Below are 14087 nucleotides of genomic sequence, written 5' to 3' on the forward strand. Positions count from 1 at the left end.
ACAATTAAATATGCTAACATATGAAGCAGGGTACAGGAGTCTTTTGGTTTCATTAAAGTGGCATAAATATTTTATTATAAGTTAGTATGAAAACTGGCATGGTAATTCTTAGCAATTCCAAACCAAGCCACCAAAAGTAAGCCTACTCCGTCTGATGTCAGCATCCTTGATCTAGAATTTTAGGGCTGTGGATTGCTCAATATACGAGACTGTATTTGGCTTAGTAAAACAAACATGTCAAGACCGTGCACCAAAATCTACAACTGTTTGTCTACTTGGTGAATTACATAAAAAGTGATTTGAATGTGTTTGTGCTGTTTCTGGTGGAGCTGTCATCCCCCAAACCAACCCGTAACAACATTGTCCTTATATTCTCAGACAAGATAAAAAAATAAACAGGAGGAGCACCAAAAATGAAATTTCCTCACAAGTGATCTCTTGAAATACAGGTTGAGAGACAGTAACAGAGCAACGTAGGTGAAGCTACTCTGCAGCTGACTGCAACAAACCAGTTCTGGGAAAAAAGCAGAGGGTTTAGGTCTTGATTCAACCAAACATGTAAAAGCATTTTTATGTTCCACTGACATAAAAACAGAAACGTGCTTCAGAGCTCTACTGAATCTGGTGTGCAATTTTCCAGCAAGATTAATGCAACAGCTCCTGAGAGCACAAAGTTTCTTGTTGAAAAATGTTGGAAGTCAGAGCATCTGATTTCAGGCCGACAAAGTTAGGACCTTTTGCAGACTGTGAGCTGCTCCTCACCCTGAGGATGGCAGTGGAAATACTTCACCTTCATGATAATTGCCTAAACGTTTCTTAAATTTGACAGTGTTTTGAAGATGTCTTAGATTTTGTAGTAACAAGTTGTGCAACTGTTTAGATAATTCAGAAAGGAGCTTTCTGTTAACAGATTTTTAGACTGGATGGCTGGAGGAGCAGCTTGACGTTTTCCTTGGGAGTTTGGTGAGATCATAAACCACGGGCTTTGCTGTCATGGTCTATGGAATCGTTAAGGGAAGAATCAAAGAAATTATTACACGATATAGCTGTTTAGAGGCTGCATACTCAGCTGTGTGAGCAAAAAAGGCAGAAAATGATTCAACAAAAAATATCAGTCATATAAAGAAGAATGGAAAATTAATTTTTTTTTTTTTTAATACAGGGAACCTTTAGCCATGTCAGATGTGTACATTTGGAAGTGTTGATGTGAAATGTATTTCTTCTCTGATAGTGAACATTTTTGAATTCTCTTAAGTGTTTCAAGCAAAGCTATGCTTTAAGATACAGAATTTTAAAGTGGTGCCTGGATACTCAGATATGTGTTTTGTTTTATAGTACTGGCATTGTCTTCATGGGTTTCTTAGTTGCGGTGAATGATTTCAGCAATTAAAAGAAACTTTGTAAGGAAAAATAACCAAACCCTGAATTTGTGTAAGTACAAATATATAACAATGCTAATCTGGATAAATGATATAAACTGATTAATAAAAATGTTTACCCTCTGTTTCTTGGACTTTGTCTGTTTTGTATAGTTACAATTAAATCTTTGAATCCTTCTGTAGGTGGTTCAGCAGGTTGGGAGTTGGTAGAAAAATGAAATAAAACTTCTCTGTGCTGGAAGGCATCTGAAAAGCTCCGCATAAGGATCAGTTTCAGCTGGTGGTTCTCCCAGTTTTATGCAAGTGTCGCACAAAATTTCCAGTAGACAGATGTAAGAGCTTAGATACAGTTTTCAGCTATGAATACTGTGAATACTAAGATCAAAGTCTTTAGTTTGTTTTTTCTGAAGCACTAAACACTGGCTTGAAAAATTGAGATCCACCTCTGGGGTCTTGATTCCAAAACAAGCTGAAGACTCTTGTTGTCTGGCTTTGCCTTCCTGGCCATTTGCAGTACGAGTCTGGCTTGCTTAACTCCGTGAAATGAATGTGACTGTATAACAAGACTACCTGTACCTGCTGCTGAAAGACAAGTACCAAATCAGCAAGAAGGAACTATTTACTCTTCTTTGGAAGGGATTCATTTGGAACAGCTTTCCACACAAAGCTTATGCCATTCTGAACGTCCATATCTGTTCTGTTACTTCAGTTTCACTTTGAAATTAATATCCATCCACACTGTGCATGCTTTTAATCTGGTAGTTTGGTGTTATATATATTCTTTCAGTCTTCTCTTGCTGTGAAGAAGGTGTTAGACTGATGTTTCTGACAATCTGTGTAGAGCTTTTTGTCTGTCCTGTTTTCAAAGTCTATGCTGCTCATATCTGTATATAGCAACACAAATACAATCAAGAAAACTTTGTTTAAAAATTTTATTGAGTGTTCACAAGTGAAACAGTCTATTTTATGCCCTCAAAGGTCTAAATGACAAATCTTCAGTCGATACTGTCATACTTTGAATGCATTAAAATTAATTTGTGTCTTTCAAAGCAAACTGTCCACTGTTACTGCATTGATTTGGTAGAACTAAATTTCATTATTTGAGCATCTGATGTATGGTGACTAGCCCTGTATTAACTCCACAAACCCAGACTGGTCAAGCGATAGGTCCTTCACAGACTGATCAAGCGATAGGTCCTTGCCTGACCTCTCACACCCCTGACATTGGTCACATTCCTACGGGGTACTCCAGCACCTTCTGCCTTTCTCTTCAGCATTACCCCACCGAAACTCATCCTCCCCACTTTTCTCTTTAAGTGCTTATCACTTTGGTTAAAATGAAAATCCAACTTAAATTTACTAGTGAAATTTTATCTGATATTTTTCCTAACATTTATCTTGAAATGGAATTAGAATGCAAAGCCAGTTGAACAAACACGTACCTAATTCATTATGAAACACACTTAAAGATGGTTTTATTAAATTATATGTTATTCCATGCAAACTGACCGATAGAAAGGGAAGAAATAAATGCAAACATCTAAAACCCCCTTCTATTATGCTATTGAAAGAAAAATGTGCTGTGGTGCTGTTTAAAAAAAAAGCTGAAGAACTAATTACCATCAAATAAGATGCAGTAGAAGTATTTTTAGAATAATGGTCTCTAATTAGTCCATTGCTCGTTGAAATAAATCTGAGGACATCATTAACACATCTTATTCTGTTAATTGTAGCTGCTCTGGGTGTGGTGTAAATGGGCTGTTATCCCGTGACAGTTGCATTGCAAAGAAGAGGGGGGAAAAAAAAAAAGAAAAAAAAAAGAAAAAGGAAAAAAACAAAGAGTACTTTTTTTCTGGGGTAGTTGGCTGTACATCTTCTGTGAGCCAAGGGGAGCAGCAATTACACTTTTTGAAAGAGAAATTTGGGCATGAGAAGGAGCCGCTGGTTCGGGGGCGCGGGGAAGGAAGGGGGTGTCTCTGCCCGTCGGCGCCAGGTCCCGCTCCGCGGGGACAAAGGGCGAACGGAATCCGGTCCGGGCTTTCCCGGCGCCCCGGGCGTAGGGCTGCCTCGGCGGTCAGCGGCAAAGCCCGGAGCGGGAGCGGGGCGGGGGTCGCGCCCGGAGGAGATCCGCCGCGGGGCTGTCGCCGTCCGGGTGCCCCGGTTCGCGCCTCCCGCTACCGTAACCCTGCAGAGAAAATAATAATAATAATTAAAAAAAAAAACCCAACACCACAATAAAATACATGAATAAAGAAGCAGGGGAAAGCTTCCCGGGACCCCCTTTCCCCTCAGCCGGAGCCGGCCCGGCCCGGCCCCTGCCTGTCCCCCTGCCCGGTGGGGCGGGGGGCGCCGGGGAGGGCCGGGCCGCGCTGGCCGCTCGCCCGCCCGCGTCGCTGCCTGTGCCTGTGCGGGGCCCTAATAAAGCTATTTTGAAAGTGACCCCTCGGCCAGAGCGCGGGGAGGGAGCAGCGAGCCGGGCGCAGCTGTCCGGAATCATGACTGAAGATGACGGATTCCGTGGTGGTGGAGGGTCACGTCAAGTTGAGAGATGGAAAAAAGGTCCCCGCTCCCGGCGCCCCTTCGGCCCGGCGGTCCCCGACCGACACCCCCTTCCCCGGCAGGGGAGAGAGGCCGCTCTTCCCTTCTCCGGCCCTGGCTAACCCTCTCCTTTTGCCTTTGCAGTGGAAGAGTAGGTGGCTGGTGCTGCGCAAGCCCTCCCCGGTGGCAGGTAAGAGCGGGGCGCAGGGGACCCCGTCCGGGGGGTGGGGGGGGTGCAGGCGCAGGGCGTCCCTCCCTCCTCCGCCCGGTGGTGGGGGGAGGGGGTGTACGGGGCTCCCCTCGGGGTTAGCTGGGCCGGCGGGCAACGGACCAGGCGGCCGAAAGGCGGAGGCGGCTGTTGCCGGAGCCCCCCGCAGCGTAATGACCGCGGGGGCGAGGGGGGAGCGCGGAGAGGAGCTGCGGGGTTGCGCGTCTCCTCAGGTCCCCGGGCTGGCGGCCCTGGGCGGCTCGGGAGCGCTTTTTCGTCAGCGCAGGCCGCGGGCGGCTGGCGGGGGCGGCCGGTGGCCCGCAGCCCCTCGAGGGCCGGCGGCAGCCGGGGCTGGAACGCCGAGACCGGGCAGCCAGTGCCCGGGCGTTGTGTGGGAGCGAGGGCTTTAAGAAGCTTAATATCAGGTTCTGACTAAAGCCGTGGGGAAAGGTGACTTTTCAAGGCACAGCTATGTGGTTTTGGCTCCCGTTTAAGATGCAATTTCTTTCTTTCTTTCTTTTTTTTTTTTTTTGAAAATTATTATTATTTCTTCAGGGTGATTGGTGGCTGTAAAAAAAGCTGGTGTTGTAAGCTCGGTAGTTATTTTTGATCAGTGTTTTGACATAAAATATCACTTCAATTTAAAAATAAAATGACATTTTGAATTAAAAAAAAAAATCATTTCCATGCTTCTGAAGGGGAAACTGAAAACGTTATTCAGAGCTGATGTTTTACTGGTGGAGAGGGAAAAGTAGGTTTCAGGTTTCCCCATCGTTTCCTAACAGGGAAAACATTTGGGTCCAAAAGTGTATCTTTCCAGGGCTAGATGTTGCCTACACTTAGCAAATGTGAATCTGCACTGCTGCAGAACGGATTATGGCACCTTTCCTAGGTTGTTGCTGGTAGACTGAAGGTTTCTTGGTAATTGAAGCTCTTCAGACCTAACTCTTTGTTACTTGAGTTGTTACAGTTATGTGTTAGTGTCTTAAATGCCTGTATCTAGGCTTAATCTGTTAAACTTCTCTGCATAAATGGGCATCTGTTGATACCAGAGCTAGTATCTAGACATGTGAATATGGGCCTGGATTTCTAACACGAGTAAGCCAAGTTTGAAGGGGGAAGATGAGGGAGCTTGCTTTGAAAACTTACTGACCAATAATGTAGTTTATTCCACAAAAAATAGTATTTTTATTCTAGCAAAATTAGCCAGGTTTACCAGAAAAAGCCCCCACTGGTTTCCTTTTGTTGGTCTGTAAACCATAGTTGTTCTTTCTTCAGACGCACAACTGTATTGCAGAATGCTTAAATATCGTAGTTGCAGCTGCTTTTGCTAACAGGTGGACAAAACCAATTGGGACTCCATGCAAAGCTCCACTTGAGTTAGCAGACAGTTCAGTGTTTTAGTCATTTTTCACGTCTTTGGAGGTTTGCCAGTCCTTTGCCCAGCTGAGAGCCGCAGGGCACCTTGCCAGGGCTCGGAGCACCACACCCCAACATTCATAAAATAGTGCATAGGGGGCTCTCTCCTTTGTGGTATGTAGGTCAGCCGAAGCTGTGGATGTTGCAGCTTTGATGTTGACCATTAATTTAATTTCCAACTGAGTGCGATGTGATAGGAAGGGAACCTACTGAGTGCTCTTGTTATAAACGCAAAAGGTGTGAGAGGTCTCTCCCCTTTTTCTTGTCTTTTGGGTTTGCTTGTGAAATGGGCTTTTCACATGGGACCGTGGCAGTTGGATTGCTTTCTTCCATTGCATAGTTACTGTGTAATAAACACCGCTAGGAAGGGGTTAAAAACAAATGGTGACACAATCAAATATTTAGGGAAAAAAAAAAAGGAGTGGCACATAATGATTATTTAGCAATGGCTACTGTGTAACATTTAAGTAGGAAACCTGAGCTGACACTAACAATCTGGCTGTGCAGCCTGCTCGCCATTTAGTAGTTGAGTAATCTGTGAACGACTGTAAGAATTTCATTTGTGGTTCAGTATGTTCTAATGGAAATATAGATGACAATAGCCTCTCAGTCTGTAGCGTTTGTAATGAGAACAGCTATCATAGTGTAACTCCTAAAGTTCAGAATTAATGAGTCAGTCCCTTCCAGGCTCAGGAGAGTATCTGAAAAAAACACTGGATTTTTGAAAAGTAAAATAGGGAAGACTTTTTACTCGCCTCCTTATTTCTGAGCCTGCAGATTACCCTTGAAACATGCCTTCAGTGTTGAATCCCTGAAAACAAGGACTGCAAACTACCTGGGGGTGAGGTGGGAAAAGGAAACTGGATTTTTTAGATTGACTTGGTAAGACTGATCTTCCAGCTGTCTAAAGCACCTTTGTATTGCAGCAGAATACTGAAAAACGTGTTGTTGTGTTGTGTTCTGTTCTGCCTCATCATCTCTGACAGTTTTGCTTCTTTTAGACTGTTTGCTCATGCTGGTGTACAAGGATAAATCTGAACGAGCAAAAGGGCATAAGGAGAGGAGCAGTGTGACCTTAGAAGACATCTGTGGCTTGGATCCTGGGCTCTCCTACGAGGGCTTGAATCATACGCTTGCAATCATCTGTCTCTCTCAAGTTGTGATGCTGGGATTTGAGAACAAGGAAACAATGTATGCGTGGGATGTACGAATCCGCTACAGTTTGGGGGAAGGTAACCTTTGTCTTCTCACACTTTTTTTTTTTAGGGGGGAAAAAGGCAAAGAAAAGCATAGGTAAAATGCAAATAACAAAGTACAGTTAAGGAAAAGATTGTCACTCATTTGAGAGTGGACCCTTACATCTTAAAGCAGATGTCCCTTATGATAGGTTTTGATTACAGTGCTGCCCAGTACGTAGGGCTAACGTTGAGAACTCTTAACTTAGTTTTTGGTTTTAGCACTGAAAGTGTGTAGCTTTGAAGCAAAGTGACCAGACTTCTACTTCTGGTCCTGCGAGTTACTTGGGGATTTTGACAACAGGATTCAGAGTGACCCTGAATTAAGAGATGCAGAGTCCTGAGTAGACCTTGGCTAGTTCAATCCCAGTTTTCTGAGCTGCCTACTAGGTGTTGCATTGATAATGCTTATTGCTGCTAGTGTCCCCTTTCAGGAAGAGACATCTTGCAATAAGAAATGTCATCAGACATAGTCTTTCCAGCTAACTTCACTCCTATACGTCCTTTTATTTTATTTTCTTAGTTAGCAGCTCTAAAATGTGCAGTGATGAACAAGGAGTGATAATATTGGTAATCCATAGTATCTGTCTTATGTTTGTTTAGTCATAACTAGGGAAGGAGGGCAGGTGTGCAGGAGACACACATTAGCCATCTTAATCATTTGTTACATATGCTTTGCCATCTGTTGCATTTGTGGACTTGTTCCTTTGCAGTACATACATATAAAGATGGCCTGGGAATTTTACAGTAATAAAATGTAGAAGTATCAGAAGAGAGATGTATGGATGTACCACTTGGAGCTATCAAATATGAAGCCTTGCATAAGGGGAAAGGTTAGAGGGGGTTTCTGAACAATACAGGCATGAGTAGCTGGAGTAGTTGGTACACTTTGATGTAGCTGTATTGTGTTCTGGTTCTATTTCTTGGATTCTATGTACAGCATGGACTTGTCCTAAAACCTGAAAGAGAATTTGAATTTGACAGGTTGGGTCTGGTTTTCATGATCTTGCACTGGTGCAGTGCTGGGATGGAGAGATTATTTAATCTCAGTCTGGGTGTCAGGGTTATGGTCGTGATAGGAGGATATGCAGAAGCAGCAAAGAGTTTTTTAAAGGAAAGGTGTGATTGAGGTAGGAATAGAGCCTATAGGATGAAGATGTATGCAGCCATGGAGTAAAGATGGAGTGGGAGAGAGTGTGTGTGGAGGTGAAGAAATGAAGAAGTAAGAGAAGTAAGAAGTGAGAGAACAAGTGTATTTGGTTAAACTGACAATAATTAATTGTGAAAAAAAGGTCAGGGGGAGGAGGATAGACTAGAGTACAGAACACTTGTTCAGCATTTTATCTTTCAGTGCAAGTTCAGCTAGGAGAAAGAAACCAAATTAAAGTGGATCTAATTTGACTAGATGGAAATAGAAAAGAGTAGAGACTTACATGAAGAGAGGATGGAGACTGGTGTTTTTTCTTAAAGCGTAGTAAGGATGTCTTTGTGTGCCTTGGAAGCAAGGTGGCTGGATGACAAAAATAGACTAAGCACAGATGACCTCAGAGTCTGGGAAGGAAAAAAAAAAAGTGAAAGAATTTGATGCTGTCCTTGAATGAGGACTACAGAATGGAGGCATTTGCACTGGAGTTCCTAGTGTTTTCTCTCCGTTTTTAGCAGATGAGATGGATGAGATTCCTGGAATAAAAGAACCAGGATTAGAGAAAACAGTGGAATTAAGTGAGTTGGAGTATAAGTCTGGCGTGAGGAGTGCGTGAGCCCACAGCTCATTCTGAGGAAGTTAGCAGACCGCAGGTCAGTGAATAGCTGTGAAGAGGAAAAGATAAGCTAAAGGAAATGAGGAATTTAAATAGTAGCTTTTGTTCGTGGGTGTATTCAGCTTAATTTTTTTTCAGAGTAGGAGAAGTAGGTGGCTTGGGAGGCATTTGTGAAAAAAAAAATTTACAATTTACCAAGAAAGCAGCATATGGCAAAAACTTCATGTCCAGATCTGGTTTTTCCTCTACTTTGTCTTTGTTCAGATTTGGATAGGCTGTTTTTTTTTTAACAGTGGCCTAGAATCTGAGCCACAGCTCTTTTTTTTTTCAGCAGCTGTTGTATCTTGCAACTGATTGTGTGAAGAGTGTGCTCCATTCCTCATTTATGAGGCAGAAAGAACCCTGATGCTTCTGCTCCCATGGTTTAATTGCCAGCGAAGTACTGAGCAGAGTTAACTGGGCAGAGGGGTCCAAATGATATTAAAGATTCCTTGCTGAACATTATTCATCAAGATGTTTTTGGTATCTTTTCATAGTTCATGTTTAAGCAGGTTGTGTAACAACTGTGTGCCCAAAAGGGGACATCGTGTGACTATTGATTTGCTCCCTAGCAGCACTACTGGCAAAGCTGTAAGTAGAGCTGTGGTTAGTTAGATCTATCTCTGTCTCCTTGCACATTTCACTCGAATGACTTTGTGGCTAATTCTGCTGGAGCCTTAGGGAACTTAACAAATGCACGTCACAGATGAGGAGTTGACTTACAGCTAAGATGGTAACTAAGAATATAGCAAGTATTTAGATGAGAAGCAAGACTGAGACCTACCTGAAAATCATGATGCTTGAAGAAGCACAGGCAGGAGACAGGGAATAGTGGTTGTAAGAAGTGAGACTAGCTGGAAGTCACCCCGTAGATTTCATAGGCAGGTAGCTGTTTGTATGATCTTTGATGGATAACCAAAAGCTAAATATATGTGTTTTTCGATAAATGCTCCACCGAAAACCTCTGACTGGAAATGTAACAGTCCTGATGCTTCTCTGCACAGTCAAATATTTTTTTTCCTTTGTCTAATCACGAGATGAAAGAAACCAGAGGAGTAGTGGAGGTCAAAACTGTCGTTTGAGAATTAGGTGCTTGCTCACTTAAATTGCTCCCTTTGAAACACCATGAGATTTGAGCCCTTGAAGTGCTCCCAATAGCTCATTATTCAGAATGCAACAGCTCTGAGGAGAAGATAGGAGACCAGCCTAGAACAGCTGCTACTTTAGGTAAGGACCCTTGCAATACAGGGGATACTGGAGTTGGGATTGGAACCTGAATTTTGTAAACTTGAATGAGATGAGTGCTTCCTTTTTTTCCCCTACTATTTTGAAGTTTAGGCTGTGAAATACGAAGAATTAACTGACATCTGAGAGTGTTTACCTATGAATCACTTAATTTCCTAGTCATTTTAAATGTCTGGGCATCTACCATCACCAAACTCCCAAAAGATTCACAGAAGTGGGAAAATATCGTTTTCCCCATTTTACTGCTAGGGAAGGAGCGCAGCAGTTTATCAAAGACTGTAAACGAGTCAGCGACAGAGCTCTGGTTAGAACTTGCCTACTGCTTTGAGCCTTGGATTTTGGGCTTCTTGGGCACTGTATTGTGTGTGTGCATGCACATAGGAAAGGAGAGACACAGGCTGTTTAGAGGAGGAGATGGACAGAAACCCATGTGGTGATGCAGGGATGGAAGAGGTATGACTGAAGTGTGGGCTGGATAACTGACTAATTTGAGATAGGGAGAAGCCTGAAAAACTTATGATAAATTAATGTAACATTGCAACTTAATCATTTGTAACATTAAGCCAAGATATGTTTTTGTCCAATCCTAAACTGGCATAATAGACAGTAATGAGCTTATAGCTACTCACATGGGGCTGTCTGGGCTCTACTTATATTCTTTATGCTAGAGCCCTCATGGTGTTGGCAGGGATCGGTCCACATACCATAGCAGAACAGAATGACTTATGTAACATAAGTCATGGTACCTTACTTCTGTTTTCTATAGTAATTTATTTTTCTTCCTTATCTGATAGTTCATAGATTTCAAGTTTTTGTAGCACCTGGCACTAAACTAGAGAGTGGGCCTGCTACCCTGCATTTCTGCAATGACATTCTCGTCCTTGTAAAAGACCTTCCTCCTAGTGTCATGGGGCAATGGAAGCTCTCAGATCTGCGTCGGTATGGAGCTGTCCCAAACGGATTCATCTTTGAAGGGGGTACCAGGTGCGGCTTCTGTAAGTACAAATGGAACCTGTATTCTAAAAGTTGTTTGAAACCTTTTGTAGAAATGTAAATGCTAGTCTCATTCAAAGTGGAGTTTGCAGAACCAGCTGTGCTGCTTTGTCACACAGGCAGCATCATTTCAGAGGGTCTGTTCTACTGAGTAGATTTCTGCAGGCTTCAGCCCTGGTGTTCAGTAAAAAAGTGACTATGTGGAGTCCTGACTGAACATTGCCTTGTGGCTCTCCAGAAGATGTTTAGTCATCTGTTCCTATTGGACACAGAGCAAAAATAAGGTAATGAAATTTTATCGCTTGTGTCATGGAAGACATAAGACAAAATGGTTTAATGTTCAGATTATTAAATTATGATTAATTATTTTGTTGTTTGTGGAGGGAAAATGATACGGAGCTTTGATGTTACAGGTGGCGTCAAGGCTCTCATTGTGTAAATGCTAATGTCTAAATCCTGTAGAGGACTTCTGGCTCCTAAAAGTTAGGAACTTCTATCTATTCGCTTCCCTGTTAGTAGCTTTGTCACTTTATGGAACCATGAGATTTGTGGGGTCAAAATGAAAGCAAGCAAGCCAGCTGAAGCTACTTTCTGTAGCCTAGTAGCTAAGATACACCTTTAGATGAAGAGAAATCTCTTGTTCCAATGTCCAGTTTAGGACTTCTCACATTCTCACTTCAGATAAAATGCAAAGCTCCTATGCAAGAGCTGAAAAGGAAAGATAATTAATGCACTGGTATAATATCATATACATCATAGGAAAACATAAGGTTTTAATTTCAAAAGCAGAGTTTGAAGCCATGCTGAATTGATGATCTGTGAGTGCAAGTGGGTATGCACATCACCAGTTTGGATGGGAAGTTGTTTGACTTGTGTACAGAAATGTGAAAATAATGGATTTCTTCAGTTATCAGAGTGGATCCAAATCCAGAGATATTCTCCCTTGGGACTTTTGGCAAAATTTGGGGAGGAAGGGGAAAGAATTTGACTGTTTTACTCTAGTGAGGGGTTTTTGTTTTGTCTATTGAAAAGTACAGAGCTGAGTTACAAAGATGCTAAGTATGGACTCACTTGTTACATCCTGATTCCTCATTTAAGACACTTGTTTTCAGTGTGGAAGGTTCTGGTTTATATCTTTCCCTGCCTAATTCAGAGATTGGGGTTAAAGAAGGGTTTCCAGCGTCTGAAGGAATGGGTTATACATATAGCCTGTGAGGAAACAAACTCATTTTCTTTTAAGGTTATTGTGTTTCAGTTAAAAACTGCAACGCGAGTGTCTTGTTTCCTAGTGGTGTGGTTTAGACGGTGAGACAGATAACTGGTTATAAAGGGGGGTCAACACAGTCACCCTTTCCCCCTCTCTTCTAGGTAGTGCAATTGACACAGGCTAAACTTGAATTTGCAGGTTAGTGTAGGTCTGCCAACACCTGCAGTTTTGGTTTGAACAGGTTTTTTTCCACGCAGAATAAAGCAATTGTTCATTCCTGTCTCTGTATGCAAGTACCACTTTAAATGCAAGCTGAACTTCTAATAAATGTGTGCACTGCTATGCTGACATAATTTGGATCCACTTTTTGAATTATTAACTGTAAACAGAAAACTTAATTTTGAACTAAACACTTCATAATGCTTACAGGGAGAAAATTTCCCAAAGTTGAAGCACAGTGTGTTTTTCTCTTTTAAAAAGCTGCTGCTCTTTCTGAAAAACTTGTTTAGAGTGCTAGTTTTTGAACTAATGAAATCTGAAATAATTTAACTATGGAAAACTTGTATTTAAAAAAAGTATAGGGAGCTGAAGTAGAAATGCTAAGCAATCTTTAAGTAAGATTAGCAGTGATCAGGAAGATAGCTTAGATGTGTATTATATAAATTATGAATGTAATTCCTCAAATGAGAGAATATGAGACTTAACTGTTTGAGTAATTGGTAGCCCTGAGGCTCTCTAGGGAGGCAGAGCCTCTATAATTTTTATCAAGTAAGAGGTACAGCAGCACTGTAATATGTTGGATTTGGTTTTTCCTTTGAATCTTAATGCAGGTGCCTCAAAGGAAGAAGACAGTAATTTCTTACTAATAAGGGCTTCAAATAATGGCTTGATTTTTGGAATATATAGTTGATTGCAAAAGGAGTACCTGTGAATTCCAAGCAAGTGTTTTATGCAGACTTTCATTAGAATATGGAAGGAGACAAAAGAATGTTCTGAGGCCTATCCAAAACTGGAAATGACTAGCAGAAAATAATGATGGATGTCAGGACTTACGTTCCCCTTTTTTTTAAAAAAAGGAACATAAAAAACAATTGTTTTTTTCTTTCATGCTTTTTCCAGAAGGACTGTTCAGCACTGACTGACAAAGCATTTGCAACACATTGTCTGGAGAGTCTATTTCTTAGATGTACTGCAGTTTTGAGAGGGACGTTGTGATAGGGTATAAAGAACAGATACTTAAGACTCCTTAGTGTATGGAATTTTTTATGATAATGTTGATGAATGGATATGACTTCAGTTCTGGTTTTCATTCTTGAAAGCATAAAAGTAAGGGGTATTTGCAGATCAAGATGAAATGTGCTGACTTATTTATCACCCATTCTGTGTGTAAGGATCTTTCTTTAGCGGCTGTCTGAACTACAGAATTTAGAAAATGAGTGGTTCACTACTAGAACTGAGTACTTCACCTGCTTATTTGTGCTGATTGTCTAAATAGAATCATTTAGGTTGGAAAAGACCTTTAAGATCATCCAGTCCATCTGTAAACTTAACACTACCAAGTCCAGCAATAAACCATGTCCCCAAGCATCACGTCTACACATCTTTTAAATCCCTCCAGGGATGGTGACTCAACCACTTCCCTGGGCAGCCTGTTCCAATGCTTGATAACACTTTCTGTGAAGAAATTTTTCGTAATATCCAATCTAAACCTCCCCTGGTGCAACTTGAGACCATTTTCTCTTGTCCTATCACTTGTTACTCTGGAGAAAAGACTGTCACACACCTCGCTACAACCTTCTTTCAGCTAGTTGTAGATAACTTGCAACTATCCAGTAAATTTCTGCTATGGTTGTTACTGTTATAGTCCAACCACCTCAATGTATAACATGGATGCAAGGAGGTGCATAGGATGAGGCTGGATTTCTAAACACAGTGCTGTCAGGAATGATGGATGATGAATAAAGAAGTGTCTCTAGTGTTTGGTACAAGACCTTGTTCCCTGGAAAGATTCTGCAGGGATGTAGGGACCACTGATATTAATCTAGTAATCTGTGTGGCCTTACG

At 41.8% G+C, this 14087-nt stretch overlaps 1 protein-coding gene across 4 annotated transcripts in view; it reads left to right on the forward strand.

Annotated features, from left to right (window-relative positions):
• The first annotated feature begins 3830 nt into the window (after positions 1-3830).
• The window catches only part of DOK7 (docking protein 7), an 80944-nt gene continuing 70687 nt past the window's right edge, over positions 3831-14087 (forward strand). For 2 of the 4 annotated variants that reach the window (XM_068404249.1, XM_068404248.1), the window contains exons 1-3: positions 3831-4107; positions 6546-6776; positions 10618-10818. In XM_068404249.1, the coding sequence (XP_068260350.1) occupies positions 3885-4107; positions 6546-6776; positions 10618-10818 (655 nt within the window). In that variant the 5' untranslated portion in view covers positions 3831-3884. Of the gene's footprint in view, positions 4108-6530; positions 6777-10617; positions 10819-14087 lie in introns of all 4 variants that reach the window. The other 2 variants (XM_068404250.1, XM_068404251.1) reach the window with 2 other exon arrangements.

This window comes from Nyctibius grandis, chromosome 6, assembly GCF_013368605.1.
Source record: "Nyctibius grandis isolate bNycGra1 chromosome 6, bNycGra1.pri, whole genome shotgun sequence".
Taxonomy (NCBI): Eukaryota; Metazoa; Chordata; class Aves; order Nyctibiiformes; family Nyctibiidae; genus Nyctibius; species Nyctibius grandis.